The sequence below is a fragment of the Watersipora subatra genome, chromosome 10, assembly GCF_963576615.1.
Source record: "Watersipora subatra chromosome 10, tzWatSuba1.1, whole genome shotgun sequence".
NCBI lineage: Eukaryota > Metazoa > Bryozoa > Gymnolaemata > Cheilostomatida > Watersiporidae > Watersipora > Watersipora subatra.
The window spans coordinates 32,526,514-32,550,284 of NC_088717.1; the positions used below are offsets into that span (position 1 = coordinate 32,526,514).

Here is a 23,771-nt window from a genome sequence, read left to right on the forward strand (position 1 = left end):
TTTACTAATGTGTACTGTTACATATACAGATACTATGTTTCACATCATTTATTAATGTGAATATATATGTATATATATATATATATATATATATATATATATATATATATATATATATATATATATATATGTAGAGCACATGTAGCACTCACAGTCATGTACACCTCATACAGCTAGCTGAAAATGCATTCAACTATCTTGTTCACATTACACTTTCATATTCAGATAAACTGACATTGCACGCAATTAGATCTTACCCATGGATATTACACAAAAACTCCAATAAGCGCTAACGTATCCTTAACGGCTATCAGTTGAAGCAAGGCATCTGTTCATTCGGGTGTAGTCAGGGAAGACTAAAAGATGAATTATGCTATGATAGTCTCAAAGTAAACCCGATGGTTCATCATGCAGTGACACTCTGTGTTTTACAGAATCAGGACACCAGTCTGTCCACCACTTTCGCATCTAATGGAGAAAGCTAGAGGAGGTAGGTTGTCGGTGGGTTGTCTGTGGGTGGTCTGTGGGTTGTCTGTGGGTTGTCTGTGGGTTGTCTGAGGTTGTTTGTAGGTTTTTCGTAAGTTGTCTGAGGTTGTCTGTAAGTAGTCCGTGGGTGTTCCGTAGGTTATCTTTAGGTTGTCTGTCGGTTTTATGAGGTTGTCTGTAGGTTGTCTTTAGGTTGTCTGTAGGTTGTGTGAGGTGAGGTGGAGTATCCAACCAACTGCAGACTAGGTGCTTGCACTGTCTTCTTGTGACTTGCAGTTAGTATTACTAAAGGCGGCAATCATATTTTGGTATCAGGAAAAAAATGGTTCCCTTCCTAATTTATTGTTTGAAAACATTTATCAAAGTCCTCATTTCTTATCAAAGTCCTCATTTCTTATCAAAGTCCTCATTTCTTATCAAAGTCCTCATTTCTTATCAAAGTCCTCATTTCTTATCAAAGTCCTCATTTTTTGTCAAAGTCCTCATTTCTTATCAGAGCCTTCATTTTTTATCAAAGTCCTCATTTCTTATCAAAGTCCTCATTTCTTATCAAAGTTCTCATTTCTTATCAAAGTCCTCTCTGTCACATGGAAAATTCATGTCGCAAAAACATCACTCAAATCTTAAAGATGCTGTTGAAGTTAGCAAGTATAGTTAGCTGATACAGTTACATTTCACAGCCTAGCATAGCTATACCTAGCATAGCTATACCTAGCATAGCTATACCTAGCATAGCTATACATTGCAGTTGCGTGGTGCGACCAGTCACATACATGTACATCGCGTTGAAATAATTTGAAAGTTTTCTCTTGTCTGAAGTTGCTTAGTAGTACACATATGCAAATGTCCGCTATTCCTCGAATTGGTTCAGACAAGAAAAAGAAGAAAAAGTGTAAAACTACTTGTGACAATAGCGAGCTTTTCTCTTGCACCACAGCAGCGATGTTTATATGAGTTACTATGACATCATACACATGAGTTGCTTGACGATGCAGGAACTATGTACATCCCGTGCATTGTATCAACTATGCCAAGTACATCTAATGTTTCTGGCTTCTTTACCAATGTTACCGATGATAATTTTCAAGTGGTTTATTTATGGTTGTAAGATATGGTGTGGCAGATAACTGCCTAATCAGTTCGAAATTCCTTTCGTTTTATTTTGCTACTGGTATCATGAGAGGTGATGGGCGCCGTGGTAGACTGTCATGTGTAGTCACATGGCATAAGTATGTGTACAATTATTCTTAGATGTGCAAAGGTGGGCCCAGATGGTGCATGCTTGCCTGAGAAATGAGAGTAAATAATACAAAGAGATTAGTAAATGTATAATAAATTTATTTTTATAATAAATGAAAATAATAAATGAAATAATTAGAATAATGATGTTGTGTGTTATAGAGCAAAGTAAGGAAACATCAGTGGTGAAGGCGAGGGTGCCTCCTAAGATCACCCTTGAGTTGCGACCTAAATCTAACGCAGCTTGGCATCGCGTCACTGACATTTCCCACAATCCTCATTTACGCTTGAATGTAAAGTGCGGGCAAAGTTTATCAACAGTTATTGAGATGCTGGAAAGGAAATGGATTCCCTCCGCTGTTCGCTCGGTATCCTTATCAGCGGACGCATATGTTGCCTTCATTATTGTCACCCTTTTATATTGCCATAATCCGCATGAATCTTTACTAATGAAGGCATTCTGAAGCTTTTGTAAATAAAATTAAATTATTGTTTTTGTGCTAGAAACAGATGGCGCTGCTAGAAACAGATGGCGCTGCTAAAAACAGATGGCGCTGCTAGAAACAGATGGCGCTGCGTCTTGTCATACGTCTAATGATGAACTTACACAAAGTTGTAGCAGATTTATCAGAAAGTATTTTTCTATCATTCACGATTATATTTTAAGCTTGAGATGATTGGACTGCCAGGAAGTTTCAAGATTACGATTGATGAAACTCGTTTACGCTTAAAGAACTCAGTTTCAAGTGAAAATGCAATTATGACGTCTTTAGTTGCACCTCAACTGCAACTATTCCGTCTCTATTCTGTTGACATCTTTTCTGAATTGCAACTATAGAGACGTCATAATCGCACATTCGCTTGAAACTGAGTGTTTTAATTGCGATCCAGTTTTTCCAATTTTAACCTTGAACATCCTGGCAGTACAATCACCTCGGGCATCAAAAACAATCTCAAATGATAGGAAAGTAAATATACTGTCTGATATTCTGGTAGAATACATCAGAACTTGGTGTAAGTTTATCTTTTATTCTGCCTCACCTTGTTCTCTTGTACATTGTTCAGTATTCACCTTGTTATCTTGTACATTGTTCCGTATTCACCTTGCTATCTTGTACATTGTTCAGTATTCACCTTGTTCTCTTGTACATTGTTCAGTATTCACCTTGTTCTCTTGTACATCGTTCAGTATTCACCTTGTTATCTTGTACATTGTTCAGTATTCACCTTGTTATCTTGTACATTGTTCAGTATTCACCTTGTTCTCTTGTACATTGTTCAGTATTCACCTTGTTCTCTTGTACATTGTTCAGTATTCACCTTGTTCTCTTGTACATTGTTCAGTATTCACCTTGTTATCTTGTACATTGTTCAGTATTCACCTTGTTCTCTTGTACATTGTTCCGTATTCGCCTTGCTATCTTGTACATCGTTCAGTATTCACCTTGTTCTCTTGTACATTGTTCAGTATTCACCTTGTTATCTTGTACATTGTTCAGTATTCACCTTGTTCTCTTGTATATTGTTCAGTATTCACCTTGTTCTCTTGTACATTGTTCAGTATTCACCTTGTTCTCTTGTACATTGTTCAGTATTCACCTTGTTCTCTTGTACATTGTTCAGTATTCACCTTGTTATCTTGTACATTGTTCAGTATTCACCTTGTTATCTTGTACATTGTTCCGTATTCGCCTTGCTATCTTGTATATTGTTCAGTATTCACCTTGTTCTCTTGTACATTGTTCAGTATTCACCTTGTTCTCTTGTACATTGTTCAGTATTCACCTTGTTCTCTTGTACATTGTTCAGTATTCACCTTGTTATCTTGTACATTGTTCAGTATTCACCTTGTTATCTTGTACATTGTTCCGTATTCGCCTTGCTATCTTGTACATTGTTCAGTATTCACCTTGTTCTCTTGTACATTGTTCAGTATTCACCTTGTTCTCTTGTACATTGTTCAGTATTCACCTTGTTATCTTGTACATTGTTCAGTATTCACCTTGTTCTCTTGTATATTGTTCAGTATTCACCTTGTTCTCTTGTACATTGTTCATTATTCACCTTGTTCTCTTGTACATTGCTCAGTATTCACCTTGTTCTCTTGTACATTGTTCAGTATTCACTTTGTTCTCTTGTACATTGTTCAGTATTCACCTTGTTATCTTGTACATTGTTCAGTATTCACCTTGTTCTCTTGTACATTGTTCAGTATTCACCTTGTTCTCTTGTACATTGTTCAGAGAATATGAACGGCTAATATGAATGTACATTGTACATTCATATTAGCCGATTCTCAAAAGGCATTCGTTTTCCTTAGTCAGTGATAGTTCAGGTAATAAAGCTCGGACTAGTCACGGAAAAACACTTACTTTATAACAATAAAAACCAAGAGTAATTTCATTGTTAAAATAATATGATTGCGTTGGTATCTTATTCTTAACAATCGTAAATCAGCAACGGGCCCTTGCAGACCAAGTTCCAGGAGAGTGGGACAAGTTGCCATACATACGGCTCTATCCAAGCTCACACGCTAAGCTCCAACCATTTGATCTCAGTCTATGTGAAAGCAATTCTCCACCACCAATAAGTTTTGATGAATATCTCAAATTGAATCATGAAGGTGGGACAACTCCTTACCATTTTGAATTATAACATTGAATACTGTTGCCCTAGTAGTCAATTTCAGCTTGCAACAGCTCATTGTTTTCATGTAGTATCGGTAAAATAAGATAGTTTATGATATCACTAATTCTTTTCTAAATGACAACCTTTTCTATTTGAATATTAAAATTTCCTAACACAGATAGTGGGTTTGCTCTTTTTATGAAGTGGTTAAAAATATCATCTTTTCTCGGCTTGTGCGTGGCCTTCACTCAATTTCTATGTTTAATTAGAATTCATCATGACTTGCTCTTTACGATTACATCCTCAAAATGAGCTACTCCTAGCAATATCATGGTGCTGTTTATTATCATGGAAACATATTGAAAAGTAAGGTGAGTTACTCAACTCGCTTGTCAGGAGTGGGATTGACCCACTGTTGCTATTATTATGCAACTAAGCTAATACCCTAGGACACTTATATTTCGCTAGTATTTAGTTTCGTGAGTAGCATACAGAGTAAAATTTTGATGCAACCTAATTTCGCAGCTTTGATGAGTGCGAAAATATAGTGATGTGAAAATAAATGCAGTGGAACAAACATAATTAGATTCCTCAGGTTCGGTTCACCAGTAAGAGAAATTTTTTCAATTTGGGACTAGTTTGTAATTGTAAACCGCAGGTAAAATTGTGTGACCGAAATCGATAATTCAATTTGATTGCTTGCTGCTATTTGTTTCTTGGACTGTCAATGAACAAAGCTATTTAATTCCACGTTTTCGCTCATTCGTTATGATAGTTTAGTTTCGCTCATGAAATTTTTGCAAGAGGATTACTCCGCGAAAACGCGAAAGTTAGATGAGGCGAATACATAAGTGTCCTAGGGTAATAATAATAATAGTCAATGTCTGAGCATCATTTTCCTGTAGTTGGTCATATTACAGACATTCAATGTGAAAGCACTGTGGAGACAAATCCACAGCCATCTGATGACGTTAATGATAAAAACCCTATCAGTACTAGTGACCCAGTAAAATTTCTCAAAGACAAGCTGCAGGATATAACCACGCAGATTAAAGGTAAAATGATCTGTTTGAAACATTTTATTTCTATTATTCATTGAGTGTGAAGATTGTTAGCCGAAAGACTACATATTTATATAATATGTACAGTGTACATGTATAAAGTTGTACACATTTATATAATATGTACAGTGTACATGTATAAAGTTGTACACATTTATATAAGATGTACAGTTTTTATTGGCATTGGCCTATCATCAACAAAATGATGTTCAGCGTTACATGCCAACAGAAAAAAAACAAACTGTATGAAAAAACAGGACAGTATGAAAGCAATTATTGAATTACTTGTACAAAAGTGTTTTAAAAATTGGTAATCTAATAGTCTAGAGTAGGAGTTGGGATAGTGGATAGAAGGTTGTAGTAACAGAAAGTTAATAATCTAATAGTATTGCGGAGGAGTTGGGATAGTGGATAGAAGGTTGTAGTAATAGAAAGTTAATAATCTAATAGTATTGCGGAGGAGTTGGGATAGTGGATAGAAGGTTGTAGTAATAGAAAGTTAATAATCTAATAGTATTGCGGAGGAGTTGGGATAGTGGATAGAAGGTTGTAGTAATAGAGAGTTAATAATCTAATAGTATTGCGGAGGAGTTGGGACAGTGGATAGAAGGTTGTAGTAATAGAAAGTTAATAATCTAATAGTATTGCGGAGGAGTTGGGATAGTGGATAGAAGGTTGTAACAGAAAGTTCATAAACTGAAATATATGATAGAAGATGTAGAGCATTGGTGTACATGTTGGTGTATATGATGCTATATGATTCTTATGATCTGATGAGGTTTCCTTTGAACTTCTGAAGCAGGAAAAGGCTTTCAGAACAGCATCATCTAGTAATTGATGATGGCAGCTTTTATAATTAGTAATGGCTTCTAGCTGAGCTTCAACTATGCTATGCTGCCATTCTCGTGATTTGCCAGGGGAAGTCATCGGTGAGAGCGGTGAAACTAAAGAAGGAAAAGACTTGGATATTGATAGCACTATCAATACGACCAAATCCCATGAATGGATAACTCAGAGTGCTACTGGCTGGACTGTCGCCAACTCTAAGAGCCTGTCTATGGGTGCAATGCATCTGTTGTTTGACAGGTCCAGCAAGGTAGTTGTGGCAGTTTACCGTATACATTTGATAAATTATGTTTTTGTTGTATTGATAATTCGTGTTCTCCAAGCCAATATCTCCTATGGTCTGGAAGAGATGGAAAGACAAAGCATGCTCAAGTTCGGCACTCATTTTAACTGGAATCACTGTAGCTCGACAATATTAGCTAATATTGGAAAGTTGAACAAAACCGATGAGCATTAACTCCTAGACACTTGCAACCTATTTTTGTATATCTCAGTTAAAAACCTGAGCTGTGTTTTGTGTCATTCTCTACTCCTCGATTCAATTTCAAATCAATGATTAAAGTTGTGATTGCATCAAATTAGAGTTGATTTCAACAGAAATTTTAGATTTTTTCTGTCTGTTGATATGTTGTTTGTTGTTTTAGGCGATCTCATTGTCAAGATATTTGAACATTAAAATCGACAAAAATTGATCACGGTAACAACGCTCTGAAAAAAAGATGTGCCCAGACTTGCCCAAAATGATGTATATAGTGAAACAGTCTGTCTTTGTCTCTATGATTGTGAGGATGAAATTTTGAATCTAACTACCTATGCATTATTATAAATGTCTCAAACGCCTCAAATAAGGGAAATTAAAAGTTTGTCATATTATTTTCCTCTAAATGCTGTGTAAACATTTGAGTACCGACTACCATTCTGTCAGTCTACGGTAATTAGGTCATGGAGTTGACTTATTTCATCGCGGCCTTTGTATCCGCAAAGTTCTCGGTTGTTACCCACGCTGGAAACTAGTTACTAAATAAAATAAGCATGCCGCATCGTTGAAAAGAATATGTTCGAATATATGGCGAAACCAACTGCGTCCTTAAGAAAGTAATGTATAGTCAACGTTATCTAGTCATTATTAGTATCGATTTGTAGAAAAAAATTAACTGGTCTCATTTGATTAGCAGATTTAAGTACCAAACAGATGGCTTTATAAGTTGACCGAAATAATGAGTGCAAAGCGTCAATTTCTTTGAAAGGAATCAACCCACCGATTCTGGCAAAGGGTTAATAAAGCCATTCTTGCATTTGGTTAAGGGTTTGTGGGTTAGAGCATAGAGTTTTTTGAGCTTTTAGTATTTGGTCCGTTGGAATTGAGTTGTTGGAATTGAGTCGAGCTATGTAAAAGTACCTGTCAATACAGCTCTGATGACACTTTATAAATCCATTTAACAGACAAAATTTCAGCGCAGATGGCAACAGGGCTATGATGTATTCAATATGTTCTGCACATCATGTTTTGCATTATTTTCAACAATATTATTTTATTATATAATTTTTACAAGCCAAAAAATTTTCATCACAACATAAAGTTTTTATTAAAAACATCCATCGAAGTCGTGACCACTCACATAGTCTCAGCTCATATAATAGGACAAATTAATCTACTGCAGCAAGCTCAAAAAAAAACATATCATGGTTTGTGCAGCACACATTCATCTCTCTTTTTCCCATTTTTGGCAGTTTTCAGACTGTCACAGCTGCTGGGGTGACACCAAATAAACATCCTGTAATAAATAAAACAGATGTAATAAATATATGTTATTTATAGATATGTTGTTCTAACCCGTATCTACTGAAAGCTTTCAAATTTGGAGTTAGATAGATTGCGAGTGTAATCTTAAAAATGAATGAATGTTTAACAAATGAATAAATATTCCAACAATTCGAAGCTTTGTTTCTGGGAGTTAAAGATGAGCATTGATAAATCGATTTTCCTCACTTTCTACAAGTGAGAAGTGAACTTAAATTCTAATCATGAATCTAATATACTACATGTAGCTAAAGCTGCCAAAAAAATTTGAAGCAATTATTATAATTAGGCGAAACGATAAAAAAGTTATGAAACGATGATTAGTGAAAGCGAAAAGTTATCATTTTATTATTTAGTGTAATCATGAGTATTAAAATATTACCTTTAGTATACCGTACAGGATGAATTTATTCGCGGAGTTATATTTCGCGAAAATTGTCTTTTCATGCATATTCGCGGATGAATTTATTCGCGGCTGAAAACTGCCACTCTCTAGGAAAAGTTAACTCTATTACGTCTAGCAATAGAGTTAACCTTACGCATGCGCGGCTGCGCGCATTGCGCGTTCCGTTTTCTATTTAGCTTACGACTACGGGTGGATCGTACTAAGCTATAAATTCTTTGTTGCGTTCAGAAGTTTTCACGAATATTCACAGATTTGGAGGCCTTTGATGAACCAACAATTTGTGGTAAGTAATGAATTTTTCTCATTTACTTAATTAGTTGAATCTTACTTTGGTTCTTCGGTAAAACGCAATATTCATGTTTTCCATCCCTACCAATTCATTATTTGTTTTAGTGTGAGAGAGAGATTTTTCATCATACACGGAAGAACAATGATTGCAAGGGTGGTGTATGTCATTTTTAGAAGATCACGAATCATTCAGGGAAGTCTGGAAATTCAGATAGAAGTGACCGCAGCTACTTACGAGGAGAATATATCTGATTTAAAAAAAAGAGCAAAAACGCCTTTACGAGCACAAATCTTTGGCCAGCCGGCAGAACTTTGCAATAGTAAGCTACGAGGAGAGTTCTGATGATAACTTCCTTACTAGCCATGTAGTAGCAAGAGAATCGTCTTTAACATCTACCCAAGACAGTAACAGCGATGTAGAGCTGCTATTACCAAAATAACTAGTCGGAGAGCGCCATTACACGCTAGTATTCACTTATCAAGAGTCTCAGTTTAATTTTTTTGCTCTAGACAATCGCAATATAGACTAAACTGTTTATATTTACTCCATTCAACGTTTGTAAAATTTTATTTGTACACTCAAGTTTGTAATAAATTATAATATATCTATACATGAAATAAAATATATGATTTAATCATGTTTGCTGCAGCGATATCAAGGAGTTGTTGTCAATGAAGGGGTCTAGGTTGACTGGTTGCTTCTCTGCCAATATTCCTGCCTTGATGAATATTACTACTTGTCTCTAGTTTTCGTAATCGGAGTAGGTTGTTTTATTCTCAATCTGCAGTAAACACAAAAAAGAAAAAAATCTTAACAAGTGTCAAAGAAGTACAAAAACAATAGCTGAAGTATTTAATGAAAGCGATCAGTTTTTAAACAAAAGAATTAACTAATGCAGTTAATAATGGAAAAACGTATCTGCACAGCACATCAAATACATACCATAATGTCCAGATCAGAATCATGATCGTCCTCAACTTCGGTATTCGAGATTGATGGAGTTGATTTCAATATATAAAGACTAGGAGAGCTTTTTTGCGATGATGAAGCCATGCCGAACTACTCGTAAAAACCTTGAATAATTTTGTAAAGTTTGTTGCAATGGCAATAAAACTCGGAACCCCGGCAATGATTTTAAAGAAGTTTTGGAACTCGGCTACGTTTAGTACTTCTGCCTAGTGGCTATTTTCGCTATGACGCCATTCTGCCTATCTTGTGACAACCTTGAATAATTTTGTAAATAAATGTGATGCATTGGCAATGGTGTTAGCTCAAAGCCTAGGCAATGATTTTAAAAATGTTTTGGAACTCACCTACGTTTAGTAGTTATATTAAAAACTAGCCTAGCGACTAGTTTTCAATTTGATGCAGTAGTTATTCTCCCTTGTGATAAAAAATAGAACTAATTATTCACGGAATTTAATAATTCGCGGAGTTGACTGCTCGCGAAATCGCGAATTTTTATATCCATCGGATATTTTCATCCTGTACGGTATATAACACTTGTTCATCAATCTAAGCCATTATATTACTAGATGCTATAGATTGATTAAGATTAACAATCAACATCGTATATTTTGTAGCAAAAACTCACTGTGCATTCGTATCTCGCACGTGTGCACAGGAAGTTACATTGTATTCTCAAACAGGAAATATAATCTGAATGTAAACACAACAGTATATATATATATATATAGGAGACTCAAAGTTAAAGATAAATTTACCTCCATTCTCCTGTCTTGCTCTGTAGCATAACGCTTCTGACGCCTGTCAGCTCTAACCCTAATCTGTCTGCCCCAATCTTTAACAGCCTGATGCTCAGAAAACTCAGAGTCACCTTCGCAGGAACTGGAATCATTGTTATAATTCTGTTTTTCATCAATAAAACGTGTCGATGCAGTAATTCAGTAAATTAACGATGTCAATTAATTCAGTAAATATTGATGTAGGTGAGTGATCTAGTAATAGAGTAAAATCCCTAACTTCGAGATCACAGACGACCCGTTTTACGAGTGATAACATTTATTATGGTCTATATACATATTTTGTGCTAATGATTGGCTAATGAAGAGATCTTATATTTATCGCTCGTGGAGTCTCTTCATATGTATCACTATACCCGTCACGAATAAAGCACCCACTCGAATCTGAGCATTTCAAAAAATTATGTCGTTTCAAACGCTTATGTCTCAGGACAGGGTTAGTCTACAAAGACGAAAATGACGTCAAATTGTAGCTGATGTTTTAGCTTTTTATTGGTCTTAATATTATTTGATTGACTTTTTTGACGCAACCACATCTTTAAGTCTTCAACTAGCAGAACTACCATTCACTGTATTTCCATGCTTCAAATGGATTCGCACTTACTTGCTGCTCACAAATTCCCCCTACCGTGTCAACGAGTCAGAGTTGCGGTATAGGTCTTTCCTAGATTCGCGATGTATCCCTCAAGACAAAGCGTGTTAAAATGCACTCACTTTTGAGTTACGGTCACTCTTCAATTCACGCGTAGTCAACTAGTTGCACTAAAAAGTGATTATTTCATCATCCTTTCACAAGCAACCCATCCTTAGCATGTAAATGCTAATGTAAAGGCAAAAAGACAAGTAGAACAGTAGTGAGTAGCAATATAATGTTTTTTTAGTGGAGACCCGTGTGGTTGTCTGCTGAAATATGCTTACCTCTTCTGGGGAGAGCTTAGCTGAATTTTCAGATCTATTCAGATCCACCAGCAGTTAGCGTTTCTATGATATCGAAATGCTCTCACAGTGAATGCATTTGCACAACTTTAAAAATTTAGCGAATGAAAATGCTCTTAAATGCTTCGGCATTTTACCTTTTTATATGATTCAAAGTAGAGGCAATTCCAAGCTCATTCGAAACATGGAAACACAGTGAATGACTATCTGTTTGTACATAATGGCAGGTGAGACTGGAGTACGAGTGGCCGGAACTAGAGACCGACAATGAGGTTGTGCACATGTTTGCTGGTATGATAAATAAGCTCATTAACCTGGCTCAGAGTGAGTTTGCAAAAAAAAAACTGGTAAGTATTTTGGTTGAACCTTCTTATTATCTTGCATAAAAAATAACTATGTTCACCTTTTCTATTGTACTCCATGTCAAGGATAACTCTATATTCGCGTTTTCTATTGTACTCCATGTCAAGGATAACTCTATGTTCACCTTTTTTATTGTACTCCATGTCAAGGATAGCTCTATGTTCGCCTTTTCTATTGTACTCCATGTCAAGGATAACTCTGTATTCGCCTTTTCTATTGTACTCCATGTCAAGGATAACTCTTTGTTCACCTTTTCTATTGTACTCCATGTCAAGGATAACTCTATGTTCACATTTTCTATTGTACTCCATGTCAAGGATAACTCTATGTTCACCATTTCTATTGTACTCCATGTCAAGGATAACTCTATGTTCGCTTTTTCTATTGTACTCAATGTCAAGGATAACTCTATATTCACCTTTACTGCAAGGAAAACTCTATTGTCAGCGCTTTTATTGCATTTTAGCTGTGGAATAACTCAATTTTATTTATCTTATCATTGTGAAGGTTATTCTATGTCGACCTATCTCATTATATTGTATGTCAAGAATAACTCTATGTTTACTTTACATGGCTCCTGTGCCATAGGAATATAGTAAGTTTGCATCTAATGTTCGACTGTATGTTGAATAGACATGTAGGTCTAGGTTTAACTCTCCTATAGGTTGTATTGGCATCAATGCAGTTCTTCTCTGCCTTGGCAGCTTCTACCACTGACAATAGCTTATTATAGTATCATGAGCATTATCATTGTCATACTATCTTCGTAATTATCAATTGAAAGTTTAGCTAATAAAATAGACTATGACACGGCGCATACCAGGGGAGCAATACTGCCGCTAGCTTTACAAAAATATTTGATCAATTCTACATAAGTTTTATTCATCGGAGCATCTGTCTCAATTTCACTAGAAAGAAAACAATAAAAATGTCTTGCATAAGCATCCTGTTCTCTGACATATCCTCACACGTGTTGTTTATGCTAGTATATGGTGTTCATACTTGTCAAACCTTGCTTTGCATAAATATCCTGTTTGACATATTCTCACACGTGTTGTTTATGCTAGTATCTGGTGTTCATACTTGTCAAACCTTGCTTTGTATAAGCATCCTGTTCTCTGACATATCCTCACACGTGTTGTTTATGCTAGTAGCTGGTGTTCATACTTGTCAAACCTTGCTTTGCATAAATATCTTTAAATTACTCTGTATTCACTAAAGTCATCAAACTAGCCAAAATTCATCTTTAATTGAAGCAATGGTAAGACAATATTGAAGGAAGAGCAACTTCAGAGTTGTTCGCTTACCCTTTTATGTGTTATTATAATTGTGTACCGGTTAGCTTACAATATTTCAGACAGTGTTTTATAACTGAATACATTTGGCTTCTTTGTCAAACCTAAAGGCTCATATTTGCAAGTCTGTTAAAGAGGCTTATTCTGCAGGTAAACTAAATAACTGACCATGTAATGTAACTTATAAATGGGAAGATTCTGTAGCTAGCAACCACTATTTTCTTGCACAGCTCATGAACACACCGACTTCCCCAAACACCAACCGGTCTCCATCAACACGCGGCAGAAGAGCTAGTCCAGCTACACCAAAGTCACTCCAAAAATTGGTGGCTCTTAAGCCCGCCCCCTCTAAAGACTCTCCTGAATTTAAGAAGCCAGGAGTTCCTCTCCAATCAGAGAATAAACAGCTAGCTGACGCTATTGCTCTCGGTCGTCAGGAGGTAAACAAACAGCTCATTTATTGATATGAAGCTCGGTTATGGAGCAAGTTAACATGAAGTCTCTTTATTTTATCCTGCATGTGTCAGGGTTCCTATTGGCACATCACTTATCATCAGATTTCTATTAGATGACAAGGGTATTGTCTGGTTTCTATTGGATGACCAGTGTATTGTCTGATTTCTATCGGATGACCAGTGTATTGTCAGGTTTTATTGTGTAACCAGTGTATTGCCAGGTTTCTATTGGACAACTAGTGTATTGTCTGATTTCTATCGGATGACCAGTGTATTGTCAGGTTTTATTGTGTAACCAGTGTATTGCCAGATTTCTATTGGACAACTAGTGTATTGTCTGATTTCTATTGAATGACCAGTGTATTGTCAGGTTTTATTGTTTAACCAGTGTACTATCTGGTTTCTATTGGACAAACAGTGTATTGGCTGGTTTCTATTGGATGACCAGTGTATTGTCTGGTTTTCTATTGGATGACCAGTATATTAACAGGTTTTATTGCGTAACCAGTGTATTGTCAGGTTTTTATTGGACAAACAGTGTATTGTCTGGTTTCTGTTGGATGACCAGTGTATTGCCTGGTTTGATTGTGTAACCAGTGTATTGTCAGGTTTCTATTGGACAACCAGTGTATTGTCTGGTTTTCTATTGGATGACTAGTATATTAACAGGTTTTATTGTGTAACCAGTGTATTGTCAGGTTTTATTGTGTAACCAGTGTATTGTCAGGTTTCTATTGGACAAACAGTGTATTGTCTGGTTTCTGTTGGATGACCAATGTATTGTCAGGTTTTTATTGGACAACGGGTGTATTGTCTGGTTTCTGTTGGATGACCAATGTATTGTCAGGTTTCTATTGGATGACCAGTGTATTGTCTGGTTTCTAATGGATGACCAGTGTCTTGTCAGGTTTTATTGTGTAACCAGTGTATTGTCAGGTTTTATTGTGTAACCAGTGTATTGTCAGGTTTCTATTGGACAAACAGTGTATTGTCTGGTTTCTGTTGGATGACCAATGTATTGTCAGGTTTTTATTGGACAACGGGTGTATTGTCTGGTTTCTGTTGGATGACCAATGTATTGTCAGGTTTCTATTGGATGACCAGTGTATTGTCTGGTTTCTAATGGATGACCAGTGTCTTGTCAGGTTTTATTGTGTAACCAGTGTATTGCCAGGTTTCTATTTTGCTAATCCTAATGTTTCTTTTGGCTTGTTTCACTTTACTTGTAATTGTATCATGTTGATTTCCCACAGGAAAAGCTCTAAAAAAGGAGTTCATGATAATTTGTTGTATTACATTTGCGTCAGTTTATTGCCAATAAACTACCGCAATATAGCTTGCGGTATAAAATAATAACTGTAAAGCTTTTATTTGAACGCCACCACTACAGGGGAAAGGTTGAAAAATACAGCGCTACCCTTTAATTAAACGCCACCTCTATTAAACCGCCACTTTGACATTCTTTGTTTGGGCTTTACTAACCCAAATAGAAAGTGATCGGTAGAAAAATGTCCACAAAATGGTACTAATAATGACTTGGTTACATTGACAAGAATACATTTTTTTGGTGTTCCAATGCCATGGTTTTAGTGACGGTGTACATGAGAAGATTGGTTGTCACAATCATCAGAAATACACTCCGATTCAAAATCACTGAGATCTAAGTCCAATCAATAGTCTTAAGATTCATCCATATGGTTTACAATCTGATGTGAACAATTAATGCATTTTGATGAATGGTTTTTTAATAGCAACCATTGTGATGGTGTATATTGAAGTTCGTTTTCTAACTTTCGTTTGCTAACGTTTAAAAGTTTAAAGCATTTTCATGAACGATGAGAACACGTTTCAAGAACACGGTACACGTATTAGTAGCAATTATTATGGCATATCGAAGTCCATTGTCTAACTCCAAAGATTTATGGTTTTTTTATTTGAAATCTTAAAAGCAACACTATCGAAATAATTAATACCTATATCTGGCTAATATATTGTTACTCAAAGTAGTACCTTGTTTAATTCGGTCTGATACTTGGATGTATATGAAAAATGTTGAGGCTGATGGCATTAACGTCGCTCCACCTGAAGGAGTGCAAAATGGAGGGGAGATTAGCATTGCTTCTTTTGTTAAAGAGTTAAATTAGTCTTCCCAAGATTCTGACGAGCAAGTCAAAAAATACAGCGTCATTCTCTATTTGAATGTCACTTCTATTGAACGCCACCATAATTGAAGGGTTGAAAAATACGGCGCCATGGCGTTCGAATTTAGGTTTGACAGTATATATACATATTACAGCTGCTTCCCCTATCATCTATGTTGTAGCTGCTGTCTCTATTTTTCTATTTCTGTTGCTTCCCATTTAAAGCGTATTGCAGTTGGTACCCTTATTCCACGCATCACATCTACATATTACATCTACTTATTACATCTACTTATTACATCTACATATTACATCTACTTATTACATCTACTTATTACGTCTACTTATTGCGTCTACTTATTACGTCTACTTATTGCGTCTACTTATTACATCTACTTATTACGTCTACTTATTACATCTACTTATTACGTCTACTTATTACGTCTACTTATTTTATCTACTTATTACATCTACTTATTACATCTACTTTTTACATCTACGTATTACATCAACTTATTAAGTCTATTTATTACATCTACTTTTTACGTCTACTTATTACGTCTACGTATTACGTCTACTTATTACATCTATTTATTATGTCTACTTATTACGTCTACTTATTACGTCTACTTATTACATCTACTTATTACGTCTACTTATTACGTCTACTTATTACTTCTACGTATTACGTCTACTTACTAAGTCTACTTATTACGTCTCCTTATTACGTCTACTTATTACATCTATTTATTACGTCTACTTATTACGTCTACTTTTTACGTCTACTTATTACATCTACTTATTACATCTACTTATTACATATACTTATTACATCTACTTAATACATCTACATATTACGTCTACTTATTACGTCTACGTATTACGTCTACGATTACGTCTACTTATTATGTCTACTTATTACATCTACTTATTACATATACTTATTACATCTACTTAATACATCTACATATTACGTCTACTTAATACATCTACATATTACGTCTACTTATTACGTCTACGTATTACGTCTACGATTACGTCTACTTATTATGTCTACTTATTACATCTACTTTTTACGTCTACTTATTACATCTACTTATTACATCTACTTTTTACATCTACGTATTACATCAACTTATTACGTCTATTTTTTACGTCTACTTATTACATCTACTTATTACATCTACTTATTATGTCTACTTATTACATCTACTTATTACATCTACTTTTTACATCTACGTATTACATCAACTTATTACGTCTATTTTTTACATCTACTTATTACATCTACTTATTACATCTACTTATTACATCTACGTATTACATCTACTTAATACATCTACATATTACGTCTACTTATTACGTCTACGTATTACGTCTACGATTACGTCTACCTATTATGTCTACTTATTACATCTACTTATTACATCTACTTATTACATCTACCTATTACATCTACTTATTATGTCTACTTATTACATCTACTTATTACATCTACTTATTACATCTACTTATTACATCTACTTATTACATCTACGTATTACATCTACTTATTACATCTACGTATTACATCTACTTAATACATCTACATATTACGTCTACTTATTACGTCTACGTATTACGTCTACGATTACGTCTACCTATTATGTCTACTTATTACATCTACTTATTACATCAACTTAATACATTGGTGTTATAGTTGCTGCCTTATGCCCGTCGACTAACTTCTCGACCTAAACAGGTGATACAAAAGAACCTGTTACCCAAGCGATTAGCAGCTCCTGTAGCCATGCAGATAGCAGATGTAGAAAGACAACGAAGCTTAGCTCCTCGCAGCTGCGCCACTTCCACCAAGACTCATGTCATGGATGTTTCATGTATTACAGGAGGTGAGGCTATGCACGTGTAGGTGATATTAAGCATGAAAAGTTTTTTGTTTGTAAACCATATTTACAGCACAAAATATGATCAGCAGAAGATTGTGTTGACGCTACAAAATGTAGGTTGACAGGAGTATTTCACTGTGTCATGACTTCACACACACACACACACACACTTGGATTGGCTAAATATTCAGTGTGTCATTGCATCTCACACTTGGATTGGCTAAATATTCATTGTGTCATTGCATCACACACTTGGATTGGCTAAGTATTCAGTGTGTCATGACAACAGACACTTCGATTGGCTAAATATTCAATGTGTCATTACATTGCACACTTGGACTGGCTAAATCTACCAACATAATTATTTCTGTCCCCATTTTGTGAAAAAGACCTGGTTTTAATTTGGGCATAGCGAAATCAATGAAGTGAGGCGTATTTATGAGCGCAGCTTGTCAGTTAAACACGTTACGACATTTGTGTTGTCTTAGCTTCCGCATTTATAGTTTTGTATGTGAGTTGAAAATTTGTGCAACTCTAATCAATAGCTCCTCACCTACTACCAACATAATGAGAACTGATCAATAACTCCTCATCTACTACCAACATAATGAGAACTGATCAATAACTCCTCACCTACTACCAACATAATGAGAACTGATCAATAACTCCTCATCTACTACTAGCATATTGAGAACTGATCAATAACTCCTCATCTACTACTAGCATATTGAGAACTGATCAATAATTCCTCATCTACTACTAACATATTGAGAACTGATCAATAACTCCTCACCTACTACCAACATATTGAGAACTGATCAATAACTCCTCACCTACTACCAACATATTGAGAACTGATCAATAACTCCTCACCTACTACCAACATAATGAGAACTGATCAATAACTCCTCACCTACTACCAACATAATGAGAACTGATCAATAACTCCTCACCTACTACCAACATATTGAGAACTGATCAATAACTCCTCATCTACTACCAACATATTGAGAACTGATCAATAACTCCTCATCTACTACTAGCATATTGAGAACTGATCAATAATTCCTCATCTACTACTAACATATTGAGAACTGATCAATAACTCCTCACCTACTACCAACATATTGAGAACTGATCAATAACTCCTCACCTACTACCAACATATTGAGAACTGATCAATAACTCCTCACCTACTACCAACATAATGAGAACTGATCAATAACTCCTCACCTACTACCAACATAATGAGAACTGATCAATAACTCCTCACCTACTACCAACATATTGAGAACTGATCAATAACTCCTCATCTACTACCAACATATTGAGAACTGATCAATAACTCCTCATCTACTACCAACATATTGAGAACTGATCAATAACTCCTCACCTACTACCAACATATTGAGAACTGATCAATAACTCTTCATCTACTACCAACATATTGAGAACTGATCAATAACTCCTCACCTACTACTAACATATTGAGAACTGATCAATAACTCCTCACCTACTACCAACATATTGAGAACTGATCAATAACTCCTCACCTACTACCAACATATTGAGAACTGATCAATAACTCCTCATCTACTACTAACATATTGAGAACTGATCAATAACTCCTCACCTACTACTAACATATTGAGAACTGATCAATAACTCCTCATCTACTACCAAAACATTGAGAACTGATCAATAATTCCTCATCTACTACCAACTCCTTATTATTTGGAATATGGCTTTATTTGAGCCCTGAAGAAATTAAATGCAAAAGCCGTGTTTCTTTTTATTTTTTGTTGGTGTGATGTACAAGAGTTACTTTGTTTACAGGTAAATACAGCGTAGCCAAGAGACTATCAACAGGCGGGGGCCTTCATCAGTCCCTTAAAGCACTAATAACCAAAGAAGTCAGAGAGCCATCTGGTGCTAACCCAGATCTTTCAGAGTCTTTGTCTCGTCTCATTAACAGCTCAAGCTCTGGTTTGGCCAACTCAAACCCCAAGTTGGCCAAGCTTCAGGTAATGAATAGCTCTTTTTTCGTTCATTTGAATGCTGCCGGTCATAGCTGTGGATTATTTGTGGAGTTTGTTGAAACTATTGGAGCAGATTGTTTGTTTCGGTTGTGATTTGCATCACCCTAGGGGTAGTTATCATTCAATATCTTGTAACATCTGCTTTGACTAGAATGCAATTTGCTAGGTAGCTTTAAAGGTAGGGAAAAAATGTAGTGATGTTATCTTCATTGGCTGCATCTTCAGTGGCTGCATCTTCATTGGCTGCATGCACCGATGCTACTAAATACCTTGTGTTAACAAATAGCTAATGATGTCATAGCTAGATATCCCAGTAGCGTTATTCAAGTAGCTCGATGATATTTGTATTGTAACCGTATGTTGTATTGCAATCGTATGTTATATTGTAACCGTATGTTGTATGTAACCATATCTTGTAACCGTATGTTGTATTGTAACCGTATGTTGTATGCAACTGTATATTGTATTGTAACCGTATGTTGTATTATAGCTGTATGTTTATTGTAACCGTATGTTGTATGTAACCATATGTTGTATGTAACCATATGTTGTACCTGTATGTTGTATGTAACCGTATGTTGTATGTAACCATATGTTGTATGTAACCGTATGCTGTATTGTAACCGTATGTTGTATTGTAACAGTATGTTGTATTGTAACCGTATGTTGTATGTAACCGTATGTTGGATTGTAACAGATTGTCTCATTTATGACTTAACATAGCAATAGCTATTTACATGGCTGTATTTTGTCTATAAAATGTTAATTATAAAAACAGCCAAGTACAAAAATACCACAAGATCATTACTGCTTAAACTTTAGAAAAAGTATATTATTATATTTATTTACCAGAAAGCATCTGAAATTTTTCATAAACCCTTTCAATGCATTGAGTTGGCTCTCGTATATATATTATAAGTGAGAATATTTTTGTCAACAGCTAAATTGATGTTTGTTTGAAGCCCTATCGTGATCGTCTATGTAAAGTTCATTTTCAAGACTGGCAGGCATTGGAAATTATTAAAATATATTCAAGATCGCTGTGATAAACTAATTCAGCCAAACACAGTCGCTGCCGTTCAATTTCCACCTGCGCAGACCGCTGCTGTTCAGTTTCAACCTGCGCAGACCAACAGGTCCATTTCAAAACGACGCATCAACAATGCATTGCCAATGCAGTGCCTACATGACAGACCAATTTTAAACATAAGGTATGAAATAACTAGGTTGGTCCATGTCTATACCCAGTATTAAATAACTGGGTGGGCCTATGTCTATACCCGGTATTAAATAACTAGGTTGGTCCATGTCTATACCCAGTATTGAATAACTAGGTTGGCCCATGTCTATACCCAGTATTGAATAACTAGGTTGGTCCATGTCTATACTCAGTATGAAATAACTGAGTTGGTCCATGTCTATACCCAGTATTAAATAACTGGGTTGGTCCATGTCTATACTCAGTATGAAATAACTGAGTTGGTCCATGTCTATGCTCAGTATTAAATAACTAGGTTGGTCCATGTCTATACCCAGTATTGAATAACTGGGTTGGTCCATGTCTATAGCCGGCTCACAGAATCATGTCAGTTTAGATTATCATTTAAGGTATAAACACACTAGGCGATATTTAGAGCGATATCGCGCTGCGTAGCGCTAATCTGCGCTAGAATTCACCCTGCGTGCTCATCCAGAGCGATAACGCTAGACTTTCTCTGCACAACTTTATCGCTAGCGAGATGCATTTCGATTGGTTGGATTTTACCAGAATGCAATTTTATGGCGGGTAATTATTTCTTATCGATGTTCACCAACGTACAGCAGCGACAATTTGCTATTTTGTTAATATTGAAACATCTTCAGAACGAGCACTGAATTGTTCATAAATTTAATAATAGCACTCCTAGTCATGTGCACCATAACAAACAAAAATTACAAAAAATCCAAGTTGAAAACCAACATTTTGAATCAATCGTTGCGCAAGTTGACCATCTTGAGAACGGTAAATATTTAATATATTAGGCCTTAATATAAAAAACCACTACAAAATAAAATATGTATAAAAATAGTGAAAAATGTTACAGTTAAAATGCAATAATCGTTTTTCTTATGTCTCCTTGTAGTGTAGGCAGTGTACAATCCGTGAAAGTGAGATAGGTTTAATAACAAATGCGTAAGTTGTTTACGTTGTCGCCTAGACGGCGCCATATTGACTGACCTAAATTTATTAACAACTCCGAAGAAACTAATGATACGGAATTTTATTGGCAGTTTGTGGGCGTGCCCATTATATCGCTTGCTAGTGAATCGCTCAAGTGTGTTAATGCACACGCTAGCAATATCTCCGCCCTCCTCATGACGCTCGCGATAAAATCGCCTAGTGTGTTTACACCTTTAGTGTCATCATCAATCATAGTGATAATATTGACATCATGTGGAAAATATTAAAAATAGTCAAACTACAGTGGAATTCTACATACTAAATCTTTAAGTTATGAAATGTGTTTTGGTAGAATATTCACGAGTTACTTTTCCAGTTACAAAAGGCTTTTCGTATTTTAGCCGGTGTTTCATATTTTTGCCCATTTGTTGATTTCATATTTTGGGCTGTTAGTTTGTTTTGTGTTTTTGCCTGCTTGCTTTGTGTTTTTGCCTGCTTGCTTTTTGTGGGTGCGATGTACAACGCGTCTCACTCTGTCTCACTCTGTCTCATCTGCTAGCGAAAGTCAGTAAACAAGTGCTTAGTTTTTATTTGTCAAATACTTTGGAGTTATCGTGTCACAAAGGCTAGAACAATTTTTGATTCTAGCAATTAAAGTTCTGTGTTGTTGTATGGTGACGCGGCTGTTTTTAGTTCGCGGCGATGTAAATAATTTTTTTCCGGACATTCTTGAAATATATATATATTGTGACGAAAACGACAATCACCCATCTCCTCTGATCGTTGTTCCTTACTTCCCACAGTCTACGCTTAACCTCGTCTAGACTGACAAAAGTAAACAAACAGGTTTTACTTTTTATCCGTTATTTCTCTGTTAATTTTTCTTTTCATCACATAGTGATATAAGTATAAAATTGTAACACATATTTGTTATAGGTTTCAAGCATAACATGTGTTTATAATTTATACAAATACCTTATTCGAGTATTGTGGAGGCTTGAAACAGATTAGGGCATTTATTTGGTAAAACTAACTGAATGCCTGGCTTTGCCCTGGTAATAAGTCTTTGCACAGAAAATTTATTTGTATTTAACGCATAACAACAGTCACCGTTCTAACTTTCAAACTTCATATCATGAGAAAAATGTTTTGTGCTGGTCAAATAAATTAAAAAACAAAATTTAACAACCATAAAAGTGTTTAAATGTAAATATGAAATGATTAGCAAGTAATAGCTAAATTAAGTCTGTTTTACTACGATTACAATGAAAGATGATTTGGTAATGATACAATTAATACAAACTGAGAAAACAAAATAAAAATCCTGATTATGTTGAATTAATAATATCAATTCGGGCATAGAAGTGTGTGTATAAAAAAGGTTACTGTTCCAGCCAAAGTTATCCATCAAAACTTTACTGGTACCTCTCGTTACTGGTACAAATGTAAAAATGAGATATCGGGCTGTCTCTGTCAGGTACTTTGTCTGACCAAACGAAGAGAAAATGTAGAGGCTATTTCCACTCGAGGTAATACAAGTGTCGGCGTGAAAAGTATTAACTTTTACTAATTTAGCAACCGAAACCTTACAAAAAACCAGAAATAGAAGTGTAATGCATTTTAAAATTGAAACGGCACATTTAAAAATTACAAATTGAAGAAATAAGTATTAGTAGCAAAAAATTAGTTTTTAAGCAATTTCGAAAAACAATAAATGCAAAAAGTAAATTAGTTAATAATTGAAAGTGCACATTTGGCGTGCACCTTTGCACCGTATGCCTGTGTATATGGTATAGGGTATTTGATAAAAGCAACGGAAAGCTAAGGACTGTATTAATAGCTCAGTGGTTAGCTCTCCGTGAGTTCAAACCCAGCACGCATCGTGCTTTTCATTCCAAGATTTTAGTAGCTATAGCTGGACAGGCAGACATCCTGGATGGCAGATGACAAACTTTGAGATTTGTGTAGGCCTAGAT

The 23,771-nt window shown here is 35.5% G+C and overlaps 1 protein-coding gene and 1 long non-coding RNA gene across 5 annotated transcripts in view; one reads left to right on the plus strand and one right to left on the minus strand.

Moving 5' to 3' along the window:
• LOC137405652 (uncharacterized) overlaps nt 1-23,771 on the plus strand; it is a 66,786-nt gene that overhangs the window by 19,565 nt on the left and 23,450 nt on the right. For all 4 annotated transcript variants that reach the window (XM_068091981.1, XM_068091983.1, XM_068091982.1 and 1 more), the window contains 9 exons: nt 435-490; nt 1,888-2,093; nt 4,183-4,348; nt 5,274-5,408; nt 6,332-6,510; nt 11,683-11,802; nt 13,344-13,553; nt 17,409-17,598; nt 19,432-19,619. In XM_068091981.1, coding sequence (XP_067948082.1) covers nt 435-490; nt 1,888-2,093; nt 4,183-4,348; nt 5,274-5,408; nt 6,332-6,510; nt 11,683-11,802; nt 13,344-13,553; nt 17,409-17,598; nt 19,432-19,619 — 1,450 coding nt within the window. The remainder of the gene's footprint in view (nt 1-434; nt 491-1,887; nt 2,094-4,182; nt 4,349-5,273; nt 5,409-6,331; nt 6,511-11,682; nt 11,803-13,343; nt 13,554-17,408; nt 17,599-19,431; nt 19,620-23,771) is intronic.
• Nucleotides 9,305-9,801, minus strand: LOC137405654 (uncharacterized). Its single transcript, XR_010979791.1, has 2 exons — nt 9,699-9,801; nt 9,305-9,537 (listed from the first exon to the last, which is right to left on the minus strand). It is a non-coding gene; the product is annotated as an uncharacterized lncRNA (long non-coding RNA).